Here is a 24,166-nt window from a genome sequence, read left to right as displayed (position 1 = left end):
CAGGGAGGAGCGAGTTTCCCCCTCCCTCCTCCGGGAAGCGCGGAAGCTTTGACATTTCAATAAATTATTAGAGAAAGAAGACGATTCGTTGTACCGTTCCCAAATATAATCCTCGTCTGAATTATGTTTCCTCACCTCCCGCGCGAAGCGCGGAAGCTTTTACGTTTCATTAAATCATTAGAGAAAGCAGACGATTCGTACCGTTCTCGACTCTTAATCTTTGTCTGAATTTCAAAAATGTTCTTTGTCTACTCCCTTTTCTTCCTACGTCCTTTTCCTTTTCACTCCTCTCTTTTTTGGCCGGCGTTTTTGAGGGGACCACCCGACCGCCCCCCCTCCCCTCTGGCTACGCGCCTGCGGTCAGATGAACATATGTTGATACCTTGTCTGCCCCCGGAACTCAGGGGTTTAAGGCAATAATTTACGGTCAGATTTGCATTCAGGGGTCCGCCTTTGGGCCCTAGGCCGGTCCAGGGAGCAGAGCCCCGGAAGTTCAGGGGTTTTAGGAATTTTATTAAGGTCAGATGAGCATTGTTTTGATACCTAATTGTGACACTGGCAGGTCACTAATTGGCGTGGGGTTCAGGTGGCGGAGCCCCCGGAATCTCAAGAGTTTTAGGCACTCAATTACGGTCAGATGAGTATCAAGAGGCCCGCCCGTTAGGGCTCTTGGTTGGGGTCAGGGGGCAGAGCCCCCGGAAGCTCAGGGGTTTTAGGCGTTTAATTACTGTCAGATGAGCATCTAAGGGCCCACCTTAGGGCCCTAGGTGGAACCCAGGGGGCAGAGCCCTCGTGGTTTTAGGCATTTAATTTAATCATGGTCAGATGAGCATATTTTGATACCTCATTATAATGTGACACTGGCATTTAACTATTTTTTTCTTTCTTGCTCTCTTTCTTTCTATTTCTCTTTAATATACTTTTTCAAAAAAAGGTGGGGGGGGGGGGGCTCGAGGATCCCGATCCCCGTCGTTCCGCGGGCCCTGACATGTAGGCATCTAAAGAAGCATTTTCTTGCCTGGCTATACATTTAGGAATTTGTCATTTTCCAACAAACGCATAAAAAGTACAATTTACTTAAAAGTGAGGAAAAATTGGGGAAAATTATGTCATTTCTGCATTTTTTGTAAACCACCGTTATGGAATTAGAAAAAAAAACACGTTTGAATTTGATTTCCCCAAAGCCCCCCCCCCTCCCCTATCAGTACGTCAGTGCCCCCCCCCCGATTTACACCTTGTTGACGAGAAAATTACGACTGATATCCCTTACCTTTCTTCATTCTCTGTTTGTTCTTTCCCTTTCTCTCCTCTTTCCCTTTCCTTCCCTTCCTTCTCTCTCACTTAGGTTTGCTGGGGGGGGGGGGGCAAGGTCATTTTGGCCCCCACTCCGCTCCACACATTGTTGACTGATCTCCCCTTCTTTTCTTCTTCCTCTTTTTTGTTCCCTTTTAGCTCTCCTCTTTTCCTTTTCCTTCCTTCTCTCTTTGTTTAGCGGAGACGGGGGGGGGGGGGGGGGGGGAGGCAAGGGCCTTTTGCCTCCCCTCGATCCACAACTTGTTGGCGGGAAAATTGCAACTGATATCCCCCTTCTTTTCTTTTCTTCTTCCTCTTTTTTCTTCCCTTTATCTCCTATTTTCCTTTTTTCTTTCCCTTTCCTTCCTTCTCTTTTATTTTTTGATTGGAGGGGGAAGGTTGGTCCTTTTGCCCCCCCCCCGATCTCCTTCTTCCCTCTCTTCTTTTCTTCTTCCTCTTTTTTCCCCTTTCTCTCCTCTTTCCCTTTCCCTTCTTTTCCTTTTCTCTCTCTCTCTTTTTTTTTTTTTTTTTTGCGGGGGGGGGGGGGGGGCAAGGCCCGCTCGGCCCCCCCTGGATCCGCGCCTGCATAGAGCAACAATCCTGATGTACGTGCTAGTTCAACACAGCAAGGAAATATAATCTAAATAAAATGTCATCTACTTACACCCGCCATTGGCGTAGCAGAGGTAAGGGAAGCGCCATAAGTTCTGAAAGCAGGCTACGAAGCCGATGTTCGTCCCAATAGATTCAAATCGCCAACTCCACCGTTCCCGATCCATCGCTGCCTGGTCCGACATATTCTATAGTTCAGTATGATATAGGTCTAGCTGGTATACAGGTCTATCCTATAGTCAAGATATATTTCGAGCTATCATGCATGAACGCCGAATGTTTGTCATAGTGTCTTATCATGTATATCCTCTTCTGCGCTGAATAACCAGGAAGTACCTGCAACTGTAACTGATTTTTCTCAGGGGGGGGGGGGGGGGGCTTAAACAAATGTACGGTAGGTGTGACTCAGCATGACGTTCTCTTTCAAGTTCAGTGTGTAAACTTTATAGTAATGTATGCGGCAGGGGCGTACGCAGGATTTTTTCAAGGGGGGGGGGGGGTTTAAAATCTGGCCCAAAATATTTGCTCCCGAAAATTTGAAAAGTCGCTCAGGGGGGGGGGGGGGGGGGGGGGGGGGGGGGGGGAGTAAGCGGATACTTTTTTCTTTTTTTTTGGTCTCGAAATTTGAAAATTTGACTTCTTTTTTCGTTGGGGGGGGGGGGGGGGGGGTAAGCGGACACTTTTTTTGGTTTTTGGTCTCGAAATTTGAAAATTTGACATCTTTTTTCGTTGGGGGGGGGGGGGGTAAGGTCACTTTAAGTTTTTTTTAGGGGGGTTTACACACATAAAAATACCAAAGCGGGGGGTTTGAAACCCCAACCCCCCCCCCCCTGCGTACGCCCCTGGTATGCGGTGTTGCGGTGCGATGCAGCCTTGGTGAACCGCATACATATCCTGAATGCATGTACTTTCTATATTAGACCAATGTACATGATTTTACTGCATTTATTGCAAATATGTGAATTGCGCAGCGCTGATGTTAATCCACCTCACATAATGTAGCGTACTTGGCTCAAAATCCAAGTTTCTGTAAATCATAGGCTTACACGCGTAAGAGTGTCGTGGTCGAGCGGTTTAAGGCGCTTGACTGCAGATGCGAAGGTCGAGGGTTCGAATCCCGACACGGCACTAATATCCTTTGGCAAGATATTAACCTGCACTTGCTACTCTCTACCCAGGTGTTAAATGGGTACCAGGTAGGATGCGACCGTCATTGTTGGTCAAACAGTTTTGAGCGTAACGTTACGCCTGGCTGGCTCCCCAGGGAGTGGAGATTGTGCACACACTGTGTGCGGGAAAGTATTGAATCCAATGACCGGGATAATAATATATGTAATATCTATAGAGCGCTGTAAATCATAGATGTTATAAGCACTATATAAAGCGGAGTTATTATTATTATACATGTACGTAATTATACCTCTTGGTGCTGTTTTATTTTAAATATAAATCGTCAAAAGGATTGAAAAATCATGTTCAGTATAGTAGTCGAGTCCAAAGTCGAGATCCGAATGTGTTGCTATATTGTCGTCGTATCGTGGTTCATTCATTGACTCTAAATCCAAGGGTTGAGGGTAAGATTCCCAGCCCGGTAATAATTGTATTCATGAAAATATACATCCACATTAAATTGCCACTCTCCACAACGATGTGAATGAGTACCTGGTAATTGATGGGTAGTAGCGATTGCAGGGCCCACCTGAAGTGCCAATTCATGTATCAATTTACAAATTGAGTTCGATTACAAAATACACTTCAGCCTTGACATTTATGAACAGCAGATATAGGAAATCTATCTCCAAAAAAAAGTAAAATTAATGTATTTTACACTTTTTCGCCCAGGGCGGAGCCCTCAGAAGCTCAGGGGTTTTATACATCAAATTATCGTCGGATGTGCATAATTATTCCTTATTTTTGACACTGGCAGGTCACGAATTTGATGTGGGATCCAGAGGGCGGAGCCCCCGGAAGCTCAGGGGTTTTATACATTAAATTATCGTCAGATGAGCATGATTTTATACATTATTTGTGACACTGGTAGGTCACGAATTGGCGTGGGGTCCAGGGGGCGGAGTAGTACCGGAAGCTCGGGGGTTTTGGGCAATAAATAACGGTCAGATGAGCATATTTTTATATCAATTTGTGACACTGGCAGGACAAAAATTGGTGTTCGGTCCAGGGGGCGGAGCCCCAGGAAGCTCAGGAGTTTTATACATTAAAGTATCATCAGATGAGCATGATTTTATACCTTATTTGTGACACTGGCAGGTCACGAATTGGCGTGGGGTCCAGGGGCGGAGCCCTCGGAAGCTCGGGGATTTTGGGCAAGAAATAACGGTTAGATGAGCATGCAGCCGTCCACCTTAGCGCCCTAGGTGGGGTCCAGGGGGAAGAGCCCACGGAAGTCAAGGGATCTTAGGCATTAAATTACGGTTAGATGAGCATATTTTTAGAACCCTTTTATTTCCTTCTTTTTTTGTTCCTTCTTTTTTCCCCTTCTTTTTTCTTCTTTTTTCCCTTCTTTTTTCCTTCCTTCCTTTTTTGTTGCCGGGGGGGGGGGCGGGCCCCCAGCCCCCTGGATTCGCCACTGACTACTACAACTCGGCTATAGGTCAAAGGGGTTGTCTCCGAAATTGCAGCGTATTTGGAAAGGGTCTTTCCTCATCATTCATCGCTTGTCTAATGTCGTCTACAGGAAAAAGGCAAAGAACCGTGGAAAGAAGATGGTTGTTCTTGCTGACAGGTTAAAGCCTCATATGAGAAACCCTTGTCTCGTGAATTGAGGAACGTATAAGTCAGCAAGTAGACCACGCTGAGGAGAAGAGTGGAGGATCGCAAGCAGAAGACCTCATGAAAGATGTTAAAGGTAATACATTTACATGTACAAAGTTTTGGTATGGGGTCATGAGTTTGGTTCAAATGAACATATTGGAAGCAAATGCGATTTTACAATATTCAATGATCGTTGTAGCGGTTGAAATCGAGTCTAAAGTGATGAAATTGTAAATAATAAACTCTTTATGTTGTATAGATCCCTGATAGATCCCTCTGAAGACTGATTTTTAATTTAGCTTTAAAACAATGTTTCTTGACTACAATCGACCGATTTGCTATTCCCGTTTGGAAATTCTGAGATTCTCATAGTCGCAGCTACCATGGAATGGCCTTAATCGCTATTTGAAATATTTGAAATTTAAAGGGAGCAACGGTAAATTTTTGATTATTCAATTTCTCGAGAGCAGAAGTGTTTCAGGGACTAAATTTTGCGGTGCTTATAATACATCCACATGGGCATCCAAATATATCAAAACTTTGAAGAATTACTATCTATCCATTTTTCAAAATTTCCCAAAACTTTGCATTACCTTTAATACATGAGTCGCAAATGATCTTACAGAAGAAAAGGCATTTCAAGTCCAGGGGGTTGTTTCACAAAGATCCTAAGTCGAACTTAACTCTAAGTTGGACTTAAAAATTATGGAGAGCCATTTGTAGCCTAAAATAAAATATATTAAAAAGTGAATACTCATGTTTTTAGGGTTTTCATAAATTCCACATCAAGAACATGAAATCTCCCATGATAATAGAAATATGAATGATTTTAAACAACATTTACGCCTTTTAAAATGACTTTTACAAAATATTTTCAAACAAACTAACGGCTTTCCATAACTGTTTTAAGTCCAACTTAGAGATATGTTCAGCTAAGGATCTTTGTGTAAACACCCCCCCCCCAGGTGTTATAAAATTAGAAAATTAGCAGATACAAGACAACTGAAGCGGAAGGGGAGTCGTTGCAAAGGGAAGCGAACAATACCTTAATTACCTTAATTTGTTTTTAAAAAAGTTCCCCTGGTGCTCAATGGGGGGGGGGGGGGGGGGGGGGGTGCGATTTTCAAATTTTCGGAAAAAAAAACACACAACAACTAGTGCTGCCCCCTCCGGTGAGCGAAAAATCGACCGGCGCGATTAGTGATCCTCCCCCCCCCCCCCTACTGAGCGAAAATAGTGTTCTGTTCGATTTTCAAATTTCCGGGGGCTAAAACGATTTTTTTTTTTTTTTTTGCTCACTTCCCCCCCCCCCTTCTTCAACACTGAACGAAATATTGGACGGTGCGATTTTCACACTTTAAGAGGCAAATACAAAATACTATACAAATATACTTTGATTGATTTGATTGATTTGCAGTAAAATGAGAACAATTAAAAGCCAATAATACCAAATTGCACTTTTAGCTTCTCAGACCTTCTGGTCCTGCAGGTGAAATTTTTACACGCTTTATTTAAAATTCAACAGGTATTAAGACCTGCCCTCGAATTTATATACAAACATAACAAAGGTGTGTGCCACGGACAACGGGACACAGGGTTCGAACTTACACAGTGCAATACTTGGGGGGGGGGTGTCCCCTGTTCCCCCTATTATTGACGCCCACGCATTGAAGTAAGTTGAAATCCTAATAATCCTTAAACATCCGAAGACTCTGTAAACTACACAAAAGGAATAATTGCTATCTCTCAAAAAGCATCAAATCAAATCAAATCATTATTTTCACTAAAAAAAACATGTTACAATTATTGTTTCTCCACAATTCATTTCAGTACATGTAATAATAGAGGTCGAATTATGCATACATGCAAGCGCAAATTGAAATTGAAAATAACTCCTTTTATGTATATAAAAACAATGCAAAAACATACAATATCAAACATAATTTCAACATAACAGCATATAATTTAGGAAAAGATAGATAGAAATATATAATTTAAACTAAAATGTGTTTGATTCATTAGTTCAAGACGACGTCGTTTAATTATATTAGGCGTTTGAATAGTCTTATTTTCCCCTATTCTTATGGTTAACGGAACACGAGAGTAATTATACAAACAAAATTAATCAAGGGCTATTACAGTAGTTTTGTCCGTCACCTATAATGACATGATTGAAATGTGCATATTACTTAATCCGAAAATGATATATTTTTTAATGGGATGTATCGAAATTGGCCTTGGGTTGATTTACAGGTTATTCCATAAATCAGAGTTTATCATTTTATATATAAACACAAGAATAATTATTTCATACTTTTGATGTGCGACCATTAATTTGAAGGGAAATTATTTGATGACATTGTGAACATTTTCCATGTCAGACACCAAATGCCTACTGATGCACCAGGGCCAGTACTATGAATTACTTAAGTTATGTATATAGCCAATGCCACTTACCTTGCAGCTATAATTATAGCTCAGTTAGGTTTTGTAAAGGCCCAGTTATAAATGAAAATCCACCATCCAAGGAAAGCGTAAGCATGATTAGATATATATCAAGTTTAAATCTCAAATAAATTTCAGTCCACAACATTTTTCAATTCAGTTTATTTGATTATTTCTTTAAAAATATATAATACCAACGAAATAAAGCAATTTGAAGTAAATATACGAAACGACATATGGCAAAAGAACACATACACATACATATATAGCTGACATGAGAAATACAAAAAGGATTGATTATAGTAGAGGTGACGGATTAGCAAAAGCAATCGGACAGTCAAGGCTAATCCCAATTTTAGTACACTTAAAATTAGTAGATTAAAATAATTAAAAGTGAGTAAATTATATCATAGTACTGTACATGCATTTCAATTGAAGGTGAGAGTAGAACACATGACATCAGAGAGAAAGAGAATATGACATATTAATAACCTTAATTGTTTTTAAATACTTTTAAAATGAATCAAAACCTTCGTGTAATAATATTGTAGAAATACTTACAACATGCACACTCACCCACGCACCCACGCACCAATTCATGTTTTTCATGATATAGGCATTTCAAGTATATGAGAATGTAAAAAAAGGTATACTACAAATTCGACATGATATGGTAATAATCAAGCTACAGGCCTACATTTGGCTATATCGTGATGGTGTCAAAATTGCTCCTCGTTCGCGAGATATAGAAAGTCGAAAGAAGTATTAATTTTGGACAACATTAAACGTTAGCTCATTAAAAAAATTATAACTTATAATTATATACTGTAAGCCAAGCTACCATAATAATTTTGAGGAGGAAAAAAAAAAAGGCATAATTATTGAACTGCTTTTGTTCTTTTACGAATTCTGCCCAATATATTTCAAAATCACAATGTTTTATTGAGGTAAAATTGAATAGGCCTATTATTAAAATTTGCGATCCAATGACTTGGAATTTTCATCAAATATAAATTGAAACCGAAGAAAATTAAACAATTTAAAGTATTTATATAATTCCGTATCATTTAAGAGATAGCATACGACTTCGAAACTGCAAGTGATTATTTTTTCAATCTTTTCCACTATTACATAATTTTTTTTTTAATTGACTCTTATGATATTAGGTCATTTCCACACCAGCTGGTTCTACATGTACTTCATCACGAACAGGAACGATAGTGGGTTGGATAACCATTTTCAGCCTCTGAAATGGAGAAAAACAAAATGAAGAATTATTGTTAAACATTTAAAAGGCACAAATGTCCACACACAAAAAAAAAAAATAATCAGGACTTTATTGTAACGCAGCAATGTGAGGAGTGAAGCCTTCCCCTCCCCCTCCCCCCAAAAAAAATCTCGATCGTTCGGTTTTCAATCTACTTCAAAGAAATGGAGCAGTTTCAGAGGCAGCTGGTTGGGGGTAACACCTGGTCAGAGGTAGTCAGAAAAGGAGCTAGTTTTTACTTGCACAAGGAGCACTTCTTACGACTCAGTTCTTTAACCTGCTAGAACCTTTGTTAAGGCCCAGGCGCGGATTCAGGGGGGCGGGAGGCCTGCCCCCCCTCCCTGGGAAAAAAAAGAAGGAAAAAAAGAAGGAAAACAAAAAAAGAAGGAAAAAAAAAAAGAAGGAAAAAAAAAGAAGTAAAAAAAAAAAAGGGAGAAAAGAAGGAAAAAAAAAAAAGGAAAAACAAGAAGGGAAAAAAAAAGGAGGAAAAAAAAAGAAGGGAAAAAAAAGAAGGGAAAAAAGGAGGAAAAAAAAGAGAGAGAGAGAGAGAGAAGAAAAAAGGGAAAGAGGAGAGAAAGGGAAAGAAACAAGAGGAAGAAGAAAAGAAAAGGGGGAAGAAGTGATCGGAAGGGGGGGGGGGGCGAAAGAGCCTCGCCTCCCCCTCCCCCAATTAAAAAAAAAAAAAAGAGAGAAGGAAGGAAATAGAAAGAAGGGGGTATCAGTTGCAATTTTTCCGACACAAGTTGTCGATCGGGGCGGGGGTAGGGCAAAATGCCCTTGCCTCCCCCCGCCCCGCTAAAAAAGAGAGAAAGAATGAAAAGGGAAGAAGGAGAGCTAAAAGGGACCGAAAAAAAGGTGACAAGAAGGGGAAATAGATCATTTGCAGTTAATCCCGCCAACAACGTGTGGAGAAGGGTGGGGGCCGAAATGACCTTGCCTCCTCCTCCCCCACCCCCATCAAACCTAAAAGAGAGAGAAGGAAGGGAAGGGAAAGGGAAAGAGGAGAGAAAGGGAAAGAAAAAAAGAGAAAGAAGAAAGGTAGGGGAGATCAGTTGCGATTTTTCCGCCAACAAAGTGTAGATCGGGGGGGGGGGGGGAGGTGGGGCACTGGCGTATTGATCGGGGAGGGGGGCTCGGGGGAAATAAAATTTAAACGTGGTTTATTTCTTATTCCATAAAGGTGGTTTACACATAATGCTGAAATGACATAATTTTCCGAGATTTTTCCTCATTTTTTAGTAAATTATATTTTTTATGCGTTTGTAAATTAACAGCCAGGCAAGAAATATGCTTCTTGAGATGCCTACATGTCAGGGCCCGCGGAACGGCGGGAATCGGGAGCCTCCAGCTCCCCCCCCCCCCAATTTTTTTGGAAAAGCATTTTAAAGAGAAATAGAAAGAAAGAGAGCAAGAAAGAAAGAAGAGTTAACTACCAGTGTTACAACAAAATAAGGTATCAAAAATTGCTCATCTGACCGTAATTAAACGCCTAAAACCCCTGAGCTTCCGGGGGCTTTGCCCCCGGGACCCGACTAAGGGCCCTTGGGCAGGCCCCTTGATACTCATCTGACCGCAATTTAGTGCCTAAAACCCTTGATCTTCTTGGGGCTCCGCCCTGCCAGTGTCACAAATAAAGTATGAAAATATGTTCATCTGGCCGTAATCAAATGCCTAAACCTGAGCTTCCGGGGGCTCTGCCCCTGGACCCCACTGGATGCTAATCTGACGGTAATGTAATGCTTAAAACCCCTGGGCTTCTGGGGGTTCCGCCCGCTGGACCTCACGCCAATCAGTGTCCTGCCAGTGTCAGAAATAAGGTATAAAAATATGTTCATCTGACCGTAATCAAATGTCTGCAACCCCGAGATTCAGGGGTTTCCGCACCTCGACTCCACCATGGGCCCTGAAGGCGGGCCCCTGAATGCTTATCTGACCGTAATTTGCCTTCAACCCATGAGTTTCCGGGGGCGGAAAAGGTATCAAAAGATGTTCATCTGACCGCAGGCGCGTAGCCAGGGGGGCAGTGGGGGCGCCCTCCCCAAAAAAAGAACGCCGTATGAAGAAAAAGGAGCAGACAAAAAACCTTTTTGAAATTCAGACAAGGATTAAGAGTCGAGAACGGTACAACGAATCGTCTTCTTTCTCTAATGATAAACGTAAAAGCTTCCGAGCTTTCCACGGGAGGGGGGGGGGGTGAGTTTAGACGAGGTTTAAGAGTAAAAAAAACGGTACAACGAATCGTCTTCTTTCTCTAATGAGTTAATGAAACGTAAAAGCTTCAGGAAAAACTGTATTCAAACGAGCAGGCACGTACACAGGGGGAGGGGGGGGGGGTCCTCGGTTTTGTTTATGTGTGTATTTTGTAGCAACGCCCCCCTTTTTGTGATGTTTATTTAAAAAAAAAAATTATTTAAAAAAAAACAAAAAAAAAATCTGCCAATGGCTGACCTAAAAAAGGTGACCTAACCCCCCAACGGAATAAAATGTCAATTTTTCAAATTTCGAGACCAAAAAACAAAAAAAAGTGTCCTCTTACCCCCCCCCCCCGGTTAATTAGCGGTTGGCTGAGTCGTTGCGATTTTTTTTTTTTGGGGGGGGGTGCACTTATTAACAAATTTCCCTTGGAGGCGGCATGAGAAAAAATGTGTGTCCTCTTGGCTCCCTGGCTCAGCCAACAACAACAAAAACAAAGAAGATGCATTATTTTTGTGCTACTCGGCACACCCGTTGCTCAAAGGGAAGCCGTATTCCCTTTGAGGATCAGCAATTATAAGCCCTAAAATCCTGTTCATGATCTTACCGTCATAGTGGGCCCTTCACCTTTGATCATGTGGTAGAAGATGGAGTAGATCGCTCCTGCGGGAATGCACACCATCGATGAGAGGGTCATACAGAAGCCGAGCCGTCGGCCCAGCTCGGGTAGTCAGAGGAATAGGACAGCGGGGCCCAGTACACTATGTTGCCGATCCAAACGAGCTGAGAATATAATGTATTTTGCACGATTATTTGACAAATCTTTTGTTATCCTCTCTTCAAATTGGTTTTAATCACTCATGTGTGAAATATGCATCATATGAGTTCCATGAAATGAAAGAGGAGGATCTAAGCTTACCAATTTATGTGTCATTTATTAATTATAATTGTGATTAAGTTATAATAAAAAAATCGATGATTGTTGGTTTCGTTTTTTTCTGGGACGCACTGTAGAGTAGAATAAAGAGAAAGTCGAGTCCTGCTTAATTCGAGGTTTAAATATTCATTGTGAGCTTTCTTATTTTTTGTCAGTTTGGAAGCGTATCCGGACACCTACCCCTGGACATCAAAACCCTAGGGCAGCCACCACCGAGGACGACTACCCCCAGACAACTACCCCTAGGAAAACTACTCCCTAGGACAACTACCCCCGGACAAATACCCCCAGACAACTACCCCCGGACAACTACTCCCGGACAACTACCCTCTAGGATAGTTGTCCGAGGGGTAGTTTTCCTAGAGGATGGTTGCCGTGGGGTATTTTTCCGGGTGGTAGTTGTTCGGGGGTAGTTATCCGGGGGTATTTGTCCGGGGGTAGTTGTTCGGGGGTAGTTGTCCGGGGGTAGTTGTCCTAGGGGGTAGTTGTCCTAGGGGGTAGTTGTCCTAGGGGGTAGTTAACGGCGCGTACGGAACCCAAATCAGACTTGGGTTCCTCGAGCACCTTATTCTACTGCATGCAATTACGACGCGTCGACTAGTTTACTAGTTTTGTATCTAGTGAAAGAGTATTTTAACTCGCAATATCTCTTTATAATATTGTTTGAAGCTCAAATATTCATTGTAGTATAGCAACTTGGAATCCTTAACATACAGTGCAAAATATATTCTATTGATTTCTACACTTTAAATGTCTGTAGAATAAGGGCCATCTATATTCGGAGAGATATTTACCAGAGCAATAATAGGAACAGTGACTGGCCAGCAGATTATGTACCATTCAATCTGTTGCCATCTCAGCATCTCGGCAATGTCTCGGGAGAACCTTCTAACACCTTTATTAAAAGAAAAGAGGTAAGAATGGAAAATCAAAAAGTTACACATTCCTTTCAATACTTTGATAATTTTCGATAATCTTATTGATGCCCTAAGATGTCAAAAGTTTACATATAAATCTTATTTTTCTACGTTGTGACTGACCAGCTTAACGATGTACCATAAGGTGTCTCCATCTTAGAATCTCGACAATGTACGATCTTTTATCTTTACTGATGATGGGAAAACAAGGAAAGTGAAAATTATTTGGAACGATTTAACGCATGTACCAAAATTGATGACAATTTACTCAATATTTGGTAAAATTAAACCCAACAAACATACATGTTCCATTAAAAAAAAAAACATAACAGGTACAAATTTCGCCTCACTTGGGATCAGGGGCAGTAGAGCTTTACAAATATGTGTCATTTATCAATTATAATTGTGATTAAGTTATGATAAAACATCGATAATTCTCGGTTTCGTTTTTTTCTGGGACGCACTCTATACCTTCAACATGGGCAGTTGTTTCGCTCACATGTAGAGTTAAGGCTAATCCACCGTTTACAAAGAACAGAAATAGGATACGAAACATGGTTAAATTTGGTGATGATAAACTAATAGTCATACATAATAATGATTTAAATTGGGTAATGGCTTGTTTCGTTTCCTTATCTCTGATCAAATGAAAGAGAAATTATTACCATAAAACCATCCGATGGCGATGCTCTCGAAGAAACATATCCAAATGATAGGGAAGGCACTATCCCCATAGTTACTGAAGAGCGTGAAGACGTAGAGACCACCCTAAAATGTAATCAATAATAACAACAAATATAATAATCATAATGATGATGATAATAATAATATTGATAACAATACTACTGCCACTGCTACTACTACTACTACTACTACTACTACAACTAATAATAATGATAATATCATTAGTGATAATCCTCGTCGTCGTCGGCGTCCTACAAGTCATGACTGACCCTTAGTGACCCTATATATAATGAAGTTCCAACCAATTCTATCCTGGGCATAGCGATCAGCTGTGCAGATGTTCATGCCAGTAATCTTTTTTTAGTCCATCAGCTCATCGAACCTTTGGCCAAACACGTTTCCGTTGACCCTCAACGTGACCTTGGGTTATGATCTTCTCCATGTTGTCACCTTCTCTCCTTGATATGTGTCAAAATACCGCAACTTGTTATTATCTATTTTCTGGCATAGGGTGGCTTCCGCTTCAATTTTTATCTTGACAAAATCATTTGATTTATGAGCCGTCCAGGATATCCTCAGCATCCTCCTCCAACACTACATTTCGAAAGCATGGATTTTCTGCTGCTCCAAGCGACCACGTCTCTCACCCGTATGTAGCGATTGAAAAGACCAGAGCAATCATCATATGAATATTGGTTTTCCTTGAGATCTCTCTATCTTTCCAAATGTCAGTAAGGCTTATGGCAGATGATCTAGCCATGGCGAGACGTCATCTAATTTCTGGTGAGCTTCCACCACCATCCACAATCGGACAGGGTTGACTACTTCGATATCCTCTCCATCAGCTTGAATATGATGGCCCTTCTTTCCTCCACATATTATCATTACCTTGTCTCCTTAATAATGAGGTACAGTCCATATTCCTCACTGGCTTTTTGACTCTTTCAATAAGGCCCAATAAATACAGTATTGATAATAATAATAACAGTAAATATAATGCTAATGAAAATAATTATATTGATAATAAATGTATATAGTACTGGTTTCTTTCATAGCACTATATCGAATTGATGATCGTAAACTAAAAACTAATAACAAGAATATAATATAAACATCACACAGTTAACTACAATGTGAATACATGCAAATATGTTTCAAGATACTTCTTGAACGATTCAACAGAGGAACGAGAACTTTGTCAAATTTGATTACAAGTTGATCTCAGTAGAGGCAGGCGGAAATTGACATAAACAGATTAATGAATGTTGGACGAAAATCTGACATTCCCAAGAAAGAAGTTATACATTTTATAAGAAAAAAAAAAATTTATTATCAGGCCGATATTATCATACTCTCCTCTATAAAATAGAATTAATAAATGAATTCTTCATCAACAGCCCTCAGAAGTCTAGAGCTGTCGTGGAAACGTCTTCAGATTGTGGATCGAAGGGATCGCAGTTCAAGTTCTCCAACGGAACTAATGTCCTTTTTCAAGACATTAATCTACATATGCCACTCTCCATCCAGGTGCTAAATGGGAACTGGTGGGAACGAGTTCCTTGGATGCTGTGTGAGCACCGAAACCGGTAGCCTCGCGGAGCAGGGGTAAGCACCATGAGCATGTACCGTGCATGGTGAATATGTGCCCTATACAAATATCCAATACCATTAAGTTTGTCATTGGTAGTATTATGTTTCCATTAACTTGTTTACTTGACCAGTACATATCTTTACGTGTCGATATCTTACCTGGGTTACCATACTGAGGCCAATCAGGAAGTTTACAAAGCAGACTCCCAACACGAATAGCTCTTTATAATACCCAATCCGCAGCGAGGTAGGGAAAAGATCCAAGACAGACGTGATGAACGCCTTCACCATGACGAGCTAACATAGAAAATGGAGGATAAAAATAAGGTTTTTTAGTTAATGAAATGGGGAGTTGTTGGTTGTGTGTTTAGGGTAAAGATTAAAAGCTATGCTTTCATAGGTCATCCACATGGTCTTATGCCGATATTATCAGAGTATCAAAATATTACATGATTTGAGCGGAACGAAGAAAGTGTTTTTCTCCTCAAATAAGATTGTGTGAAAAGATTCAAGATGTTGAAAGAAATGTCAAGGCTTAAAATAAACGGATGGAAAAGTTTGAGCCAGTTTAAGGGTTGAGAAAAAGGAGAAAATATTAAAAGTGTTGGAACGGTTAAAAGTGTTCAGTAAGTACAGACTTTACACAGTTGACAATAATGTAGAGGTTGAAAAGGTTATCAAAGTTAAACATATTTAAAAGGGCGAATGGGAAATAAATTATAGGTCTAACTATTGGGAAATTAAGTATAGGTAAAGCAAATGCAATCTACAGATAAAGATTCTCGATCGAGTCTTTTTTTGAACAAATATCAGGCATAGACTGAATTCAATTCTGTTTCAAATCAATACATTCTGAAACCTACTTATGGTACAAATAATGTTAAATGAAAACAGTCGAATTAAAAACATTGGAATTCAAGGATTCTGGTATGATGATCCACGATATCTTTTTTATAACTATTTCGTTCAATGCGGTCCAAACTCTTTTTTTTTTTAAATCAGAGATTTTAAAACTTAATTTTTGTTTTTTAATACACATAAATATGGAAAATATGTGGCGATTTTCATTATTACTTGTCAGACACTCTGGGTAAGATTAAAAAGGGCAGTAAAGACAATCTGAAGATTTTGATTCCTTTAATTCTTGTCAGAATTCTGACCCCCGCCATCCCACTTTGGCCAAGTCCTAGTCCAGCCCGCCTCTGTACCGTTTCCGTGTCGCGCGCCTAATCAGCTGATCAAATAACACACACTCAACGTGGAATGTAGACCTAGCCTTTCCACTCGTTGGCCCGAATTCACAAAGGAGGTTTGTCGACAAACCTTGGTTTTCGTGCGTCATATGACGCGTTTCGACGCGTTTTTACAAACCAGGTTTGTAAAAAAAACGCGTCAAAACGCGTCATAAATTATGACGTATATAAACCTCGGTTTGTCGACAAACCTCCTTTGTGAATTCGGGCCATAATGTGGGACACTTTAGAATAGCTTCGTGCAGAATTAATTAAATAAGGAAGGCGAATAGAAGCATTGAAATGGACATGGCTGATATAGTGGTCGAGATTCTCACAAAATGTAAGCATGTTTGTGTGGGTGTCTGTGCACGTGTGTTTATGTGTTTATGTAAATGTTTGTATGGGTGTGTTTAAAAAATAAACAAAAACATAATTTTTTAAATGTCTTTTTATGTTCATGCCTTCTTCATGCATGCATGTTCCATGCTTTATTTGATGTAAATGGTAACAGTTCATTTGTATTAATTAGATGTAAATGTAAAATCATATTCTATATAATAATATTAACATGCAGATTATTTTATGTATTGAATTTGTTATTGTTTGTTATTGTTATTTTGTTATTGTTTGTGAAAAGCAATGGAGAAAATTAAATATCATTGAAAAAGAAAAAAGAAAAGAAAAAGAAAGGACAAAAAAAATGAAAAAATAATGTACCCCGATAACGGAAGGAAATTTGGGGGATCGCGTGATCAGTGGAAGGACCGCACTGTGTGTGGGATCGATGCGTGTGATAAAAGAATCAAAACAAAGAACGGACTGAAACTGGACTACCCATTCTAATTCTATCCCTTTGCGCTTCAGAATAGTTTACTAGATCGATGGCGCATAATAAATGCTGTATTATTATTATTATTACCCCAATTCTTGATCCTTCCCCGATTACCTGAGAGTTAAGCCCAATCTTTAGGACCACTAGGAAGAAGAAAATTGCCGAGACCCTTGATGAAGGCATTGCAGCAAAAGCACGCGGAAAGACATCGAAAAACAGACCAGGACCTAAAGTAATCAAACAAAATCAAAATTAATGATAAAAAAGAAAACGAAATAACTGATTTATATCAAAGGACGTACATATAAATATACAGAATGAAAATTATTTAAGCGGGAGGGGATAATCATTTTGAAAATGTTTCTCACCACCAAGATATATCATTGGTAGATTAATGTGGTACTCAGTATCCCACAACGTATTAATTTCAAATGTTCTACGAAGCAGGGGGGGGGGGGGAGGGGAGAAAGTCCTCAAACTCCTCATAATCATCGGTTTTCGCAAACAAGAATAAAATATACAGTTTTAAATGAAGTTAGTAATACCCCTTGTTAATTAATAATTTGTAAATTCTAGAGGGAAAGGTATACTAGTTGAATAACGGCCTTTGTTAAATATCTTTAGATGTAAGCTTTAAAGGTGAAATTCATAGAAAATCACAAATATGTCAACTAATGTATCACTACAAACTTGTAAGCTAACAGATGGCCATCGTACAAGTTTTAGGTCAACTACGTATCGGGTGATTTATAAAAATACAAATACAACCACCTCCATAGCAGCTGGGATATACGAGAGATTCGCCGGAAAAATAACGATGTTTTAATGACGTCACTATATGGACCAATACTGCCCAAGCAGACGACATCCCATAGAGAATGCACATAATTGCAAAGCTATTATTTGTCAAATTATGATGAGTTTAGTGTATATACATGTAATGGCATGTCAAACTATTCAAAAGGGGATATGACCCGATTCTGATAACTAAAATCTTTTGCTTGTAAATACACATAGTAGGAGAAGCAACGTTTAGATCAAAAGTGGTTGCCATAACCTTGAAATTCCCCCAAACCCATGGATAAGAAGTTGTTAAATTTTTGTCAACGAAAAGGCAGCCATTTTGAATGTTCATGGTCAAGGTAAGCAATTTTACTTTTGAAAGTTGTATAGTTGAATCTGCCATGTCAGTAAACATATTATTAGACACTAAAATCATTAGAATCGGACAATGTTAACTGTGTTGGTGAATTTGACCACCAGTCTAAAGTGCATTAACCTTTTTGACCATAGCGCCCTCATTTAAGGTCGGAGGTATAAAAATATATACATTTTTGGAATCCTCATGACCAGACGAGTAATTTGATATGCAATTTGATAAGGTTAACTGTGTTGGTGAATTTGACCACCAGTCAAAAGTGTGTTGACCTTTCAACGTTTTTGACCACAGCGCCCTCATTTAAGGTCGGAGGTATAGCAAACTATACATTTTTAGAATCCTCATGACCAGACAAGTAATTTGATATGCATATCGACACGATTTGAATATATTTGAATTTCTACCCTGTATGACCTTTGTTGACCCCTCACAAGAATGCCCGGGATTTTCAAGGGGGCAGCCCAAGTCAAAATTGTTCGGTATTCATCAGGGAACACAAAAACACTTTCAAACCTTTGTTCCCAGAGATTGGTCACGGGACCTACAGGCTGGTCTCCTACTAACAGGATAGGAGTTAATTAACAATCAAAGATACCAGACTTTCTAATTGAAAACCCCCCCGGAATGATATTAAGGACGGCATGTGTTCCCTCTTGAAACGCCGAACATACCGCGGTGTGTGCAGCTGAATATACAATGGCGTCTTATTTTGTTTATACGCGACAGTTTCTTTTATTTTGTATCGCTGCATTTGTCATCAAAATAAAAACATGCGCGGGGTTTAGAGTGAGGTAATAGATTATACATTTAGCCTGACGGTAGTGAAGTAAGAGAAAGAACTCAAGAGAAGATGAAAACACAGGCACTGAAAATGTGTGAGATGCCATGCGACATCGTCTGCTTGTGCAAATCATGTCCATACTGTGATCTCACACATCTCAGCAGCGTTCGGAGAGCTCTTCAGGTGCTATGCAGGGGCTGTATTTAAGCGTTTTGTAATTTTGTAATCATTACTTCGAATGTTTCCAAGCATTAAATTTTGATAACCTTGTCGAATCGAAGTGTCAACTTTGCAATGATGAAAATAAAGTTAGTTTTTAAAATCAATGAATATCTACTTTAATATGGCACATTTTCAAGAAACATAGATTGGGACGAATGCATTTTCACAAACATACACAAGTTATACCGGTAGCAGATTAATACAACCTCTCCTCCCACCAGTAGGCGAGTGATGCTTGGGTTATGGTTAAGGTAAGTGGGTGGGAGGGGTGAAGCCCTCACCCCTCCTCACCACAGTAGACAAGTGGTGTTAGGGTTAGGGTTAAGGTTAGACGGTGGGAGGGGTGAAGCCCTCAAGCCCTTTCCCAGCAGTAGGACAGTGGTGATATAGGGTTAGGGTTCAAGTTAGAGGGTGGGAGGGGTGGAGCCCTCAACCTCTCCTCCCCACCAGTATGTCAGTGGTGTTAGGGTTAGGTTTAAGGTTAGAGGGTAGGAGGGGTGAAGCCCTCACCTCTCCCCACCAGAAGGTCAGTGGTGATACAGTTAGGGTTAAGGTTAGCGGTGAAAAAGGTGGAGCCGTCATCCTCCTCCTTACCAGTAGGCCAGTAGTGCTAGGGTTAGGGATATGGATACAGGGTGGAAGGGGAGGAGCCCTCATCCCCCTCCCCACCAGTAGGTCAATGGTGATAGGGTTAGGGTTAAGATAAGAGGGTGGGAGGGGTGTAGCCCTCATCCTCCCCCACCAGTAGGTCAGTGGTGTTAGGGTTAAGGTTAGAGGGTAGGAGGGGTGAAGCCCTCACCCCTCCCCACCAGTAGGTCAGTGGTGTTAGGGTTAGGGTTAAGGTTAGACGGTGGGAGGGGTGTAGCCCTCAACCCCTTTCCTACCAGTAGGTCAGTGATGCTAGGGTTAGGGTAAAGGTTAGAGGATGAGAAGGGTATAGCCCTCAACATCACTTCCCCACCAGAAGAACAGTGGTGCTATGATTAGGGTAGTGGTGCTGACACTACTCTTACCTGCATCAACGGCTCCATTTATTGGGATATCCTCAGCGAACCCTACGAAGCCAACGAATGAAGAGACGATGATAACACTGTAGATACTTGTAATCACATTTAAGAAGGCTACGATCATGCTGTCCCTAAAGACAATCAATAATCACAAAATAGCCTTGAAGATAATGATGAGTGAATATTATGCAGGTACATTGTAAAATAAACAATCTAGAAGCAACTGGGAAAGGCTGATTATGGAGTACAAGAGAATCGATGTTTATAATAAACAAAGCTTGTAATGATCAACATCAGTAGCAGATCTAGGGTTAGGCTTAGGGGGGGGGATGATTCCCCATTTCTTCAAGGCCCCCTCACCCCTGAACAAAAATCGAAAGGCACGTAATGAAATGAAAGCAAGAACTTTAATGTTCCATAAAATCCCCTCCCCAATGCTCCCCTCTTATTTTCCTAGAACCGCTTTAGATAACATAAAATAAAAAGACTCATTTTGCGAAATATCACACAGAAATCAGTTATGGGACTGCACATAAATGTTTGGTCCACACTTTTCATCTTATTCTTGTGTTCATCACGGCGTTTTAATAGCGATCCTTTTCAAGAGACACTTTCACTATGATATTCTTTCAAACTGACCGTATACAAAGAATGATAAAGCTCATAAATATTCTTCAACTTTCCGAAAACCCAACCTTCTATTTAAAAAATATTTTTCTTAAAGACATAGACCGGTAGTGGTAAAATTGCGGTTCAAGTGTTTTGGGTGCAAAATAACCATTCAATATTGTTTAAATATTGCCTTCAGAGGTTCTAGATGGCAATACTTCAAACTAAATTCGCAAAAACAGAAATATATGCCCAAAATATGTTCAATGTTGGATATATATCTATATATCTATCCAGGCCGGATCGATATGATAATTTACCAAATGTATCAATTAGTAGGCGGTTTCCCGGCATAATTTATATCATCATGTATTAGCAAATCATATTCTTTCAGATGATAAGTAATAAGAGCTTCTATTTCTTTTTTTGAGAGGGGGGCGTTTCCAAAACTGGTCTATACCTTTAAGACATACCGGGTAGAAATCGAGACAAATTAAAATCATCAAAATGAATGAACGTAGGTCTACCATATCTGAATTAAAAATAGACTATGTTTTCTTCCCGCAGCTATGATCTTATTGCAGTATATATTACTTCCCTTGAGCGGATAATGAAGGTCATTCATCTGTGTTCTTTTCCATTATTTCCTCTTCTCTCTCTGTCTATCTCTATAAGATTATATCGTGTAGCAAAACAAAAGATAAAGGAAATCAGTAGAAAAAGTTTTAAAAAATGAATGAATCAATCAAATGGATCCGGGCTTACTGGGCACAAGGTCCGCGGTTCGAGACCTGCCGCGGCACTAATGTCCTTTGGCAAGGCATTGATCTACATTTCCCACACTCAACCCAGGTGATGTAAATGGGTACCTGGCAGGAATTAATTCCTTGAAATGCTTGAGCGCCGTAATGGCAGCACAGCTAAAGCCGGGGTAATAATCTCCAAGTTTGGAAGCGCTTAGTGATTGTAATAAGCGCTATATAAAAAAACTGAGTGTTATTATTATTATTATCCGAAATAACAGTTCATCGATCGCAAATTAGTCGGTTTGCCCCCCCCCCCAAATTGTAAAAAAGAAGAAGAAGGTTTTTCAACGGTTTCCGGTGGTACCGGCGGGTCATACTTTTAATATTGCTACATGTATTACAGCTTTCCTGTAAATAATAACTAACTTCCGGTTATTTTGAGAGACTGTCGGCCATTTTAGACGCCATTTTGGATCTCCTGATTTTCTGGTAGGTATAACCTAATGAGTAATGTAAGTGGTATAAATGGATTCTTCGAACCCTAAACCTAGGTATTGACACCAGAATTAAACCTTTAAGATGATTATATCATGATTTACAGCTGTTTGAGGCTTGGGTGGCCATCCTTGACGCCATTTTGAAAATCACCACTTTCCGGTGGTTGAATTTCTTAGATTGTTCATATGTTGTTTCTGATGTCAAACACCACCGGAAACCGTTGGAAATCCTTTTCTGATTCATCCAATGCGGTTGAAGTAAATATTTTATTTATTAATCACTTACTGGTCTACTTACTGCTCCACGACACTAAAGGTTTTCGTATGGAGTTCCGGTGCTAGCAATTAAATCAAACTCTTGAAATCTTATAGCTGATCGAGCGATTCTGAGTTTGCCTTAGTGCCCGCTGCTTTTCTTTTCTTGCCACGAGAAGAGAATATTACCAGCAAGTGTTTTTGTACCAACCTATAGAAGTTGTAGTGGAATTTGTTGAAGCTTCCAAGGGCTGTGTAAGCACCTAGTCCAATCGAGAAGGAATAGAAAACTTCTGTTCCAGCGGCTATCCACATCTTTACGGACCAATTGATGAATAAAAGTCAAATGCCTGTCGATTGCTATGTATTTCATGTGCCTTTTTTGTAAACTGAATGTAATTCACCTTTTGGGCCGGTATTTCCAGTTAAACCAACAACGACAACAAAGTGGACGGAGACCAAAACAAACACACGAAAGAAAAAACAACAACGAATAATAAAAAAAAATTAAAAAAAATGGAACACACACGTTAAAAAAACACACCAATCTTAGGCCGTCATCATAGTAAAGCGTCGCTTATGATGGCAGTCTACGTCTTCAAATTCATAACAATATAATATAGAAATAGTAAGTTCGTTAATATATGTATATATTATGTTAATCAAAATTTGAAATGAAGTTATATTGTCTGCATTTTCTTATTATACCTAACGTCTACAATTTCTTTGTTATTCAGTTATTGTATTTTGAAAAAAATGCAGATATCAAATTAAATCATGATTTTAAAAAAAGGGAGATTATTTTGCCTAGTAAATTCAGACATGGTTAAGGTAGCGCTGCATAGTTTAACTCGTTCTGAGCTTTAAAAAAAATATTGGAATGACTAGTTTGAAGAAAAAGATAAATATTGATTATATTAAAATAAACAAAACCTACAAAGTTCATGGATAATGTTGTTGCTTTTATACACATTAACATTTTCTCTCAAGTAGGTTAATAAAAGCTCAAGACCACCTCATATAAACGAGTTAATGGTATTTATATAGGTTCAAGGAGTTTAAAGTACATTATCTCTCACATCTATCCTTTTATATATATATATATATATATATATATATATGTTTTTGTGAGAATAAACAAATGATTAAAAAAAGAATATATATAATGATTATATATATATGTATAATGTGCTGACTGGGCTAGTCCCTTAAATTGTCAGTGAACGGAGCAGCTGGAGGGCACCGGGCCCCATCGTGCAGAGCTGAGGATTGAAATGGGTTATACAAATATTGCAAAGTTATTTACTTTACTTGTATCAAAGAGAACTGTTGCTGAGCTAGCGCTATGAGCGTCCCTGGACGGTGTGTGCGCTCTATAAGTTAACACTACTATTATTTGTATTATATATATATATATATATATATATGTAATATATATCAAAGAAAACTACAAGAAATAATGCTCCGGAGACGAAGATATTGTTCTACAAATTGTCGCCCTTAGGGCTTTGTGAAGTAATGTTTTTATTTTAGGAGAATGGGATGCGCTTATATCATGCATAACAATACAATTTTCAAAGTCAAATAAATTAGTCAAATTCAAATGATTACACAACATGGGAATACAAGTCCTCTCATCAGAAAGGAAATACTTTCGCGAAATCGACAGATGCAAGATATTATACAAGCTTTGAAGACCGTTTACCTGTGGACGTCCAAGTAGATATTTGTCGGGGTAGAAAAAAAACAGCAAACCATTATACGCTCCTGGTAAAGTGATCCCACGTACAAAAAACGCGGCTAGTACAAGGTGTATAAAGGGAACGGTGACATAAGCCATCTGCAAATTAAGAGAAGTAAGAATAATAATTAAATCACATCTAGTTTCTGGTTTCAACAACTTTACACTATTTTCAATGTAAATGTGGTCATAAAGTGGGAATTTCGATACAAATTTTCATTTTCATTTTTCATTATCTTCAACATCATCACCATCAATGGTTTTTTTAAACATTTTATCATCCACCCCCGAACTATCATGTTATCAAGCAAGCGCTTTACTGTGATAACCCTTCTTCTGCAGACTTCTTTATGAATAATTCTTGGTAGCGTT

At 39.5% G+C, this 24,166-nt stretch overlaps 2 protein-coding genes and 1 long non-coding RNA gene across 3 annotated transcripts in view; all 3 read right to left on the bottom strand.

Moving 5' to 3' along the window:
- Positions 1-2,198, bottom strand: part of LOC100888394 (sodium- and chloride-dependent GABA transporter 1) — a 32,282-nt gene extending 30,084 nt beyond the window's left edge. The window contains exon 1 of the mRNA XM_030974258.1: positions 1,958-2,198. Within this exon, the coding sequence (XP_030830118.1) occupies positions 1,958-2,090 (133 nt within the window). The 5' untranslated portion in view covers positions 2,091-2,198. The remainder of the gene's footprint in view (positions 1-1,957) is intronic.
- Positions 2,199-6,885: 4,687 nt separating this feature from the next.
- On the bottom strand, positions 6,886-11,289 carry LOC115919835. Its single transcript, XR_004062032.1, has 2 exons — positions 11,190-11,289; positions 6,886-8,368 (listed from the first exon to the last, which is right to left on the bottom strand). It is a non-coding gene; the product is annotated as an uncharacterized LOC115919835 (long non-coding RNA).
- A 1-nt stretch (position 11,290) lies between these two features.
- Positions 11,291-24,166, bottom strand: part of LOC575802 (sodium- and chloride-dependent taurine transporter-like) — a gene marked incomplete at its 3' end in the record, with an annotated part of 33,166 nt that continues 20,290 nt past the window's right edge. The window contains exons 6-13 of the mRNA XM_030973727.1: positions 23,759-23,893; positions 22,265-22,368; positions 19,953-20,077; positions 16,892-17,004; positions 14,870-15,007; positions 13,102-13,204; positions 12,314-12,414; positions 11,291-11,365 (exon numbers count right to left, since the gene is read on the bottom strand). Coding sequence (XP_030829587.1) covers positions 11,291-11,365; positions 12,314-12,414; positions 13,102-13,204; positions 14,870-15,007; positions 16,892-17,004; positions 19,953-20,077; positions 22,265-22,368; positions 23,759-23,893 — 894 coding nt within the window. The remainder of the gene's footprint in view (positions 11,366-12,313; positions 12,415-13,101; positions 13,205-14,869; positions 15,008-16,891; positions 17,005-19,952; positions 20,078-22,264; positions 22,369-23,758; positions 23,894-24,166) is intronic.

Source organism: Strongylocentrotus purpuratus, unplaced genomic scaffold (genome assembly GCF_000002235.5).
Source record: "Strongylocentrotus purpuratus isolate Spur 01 unplaced genomic scaffold, Spur_5.0 spur5_contig_866, whole genome shotgun sequence".
NCBI classification, from domain to species: Eukaryota; Metazoa; Echinodermata; class Echinoidea; order Camarodonta; family Strongylocentrotidae; genus Strongylocentrotus; species Strongylocentrotus purpuratus.
This window is presented reverse-complemented; position numbering and strand designations above follow the sequence as displayed.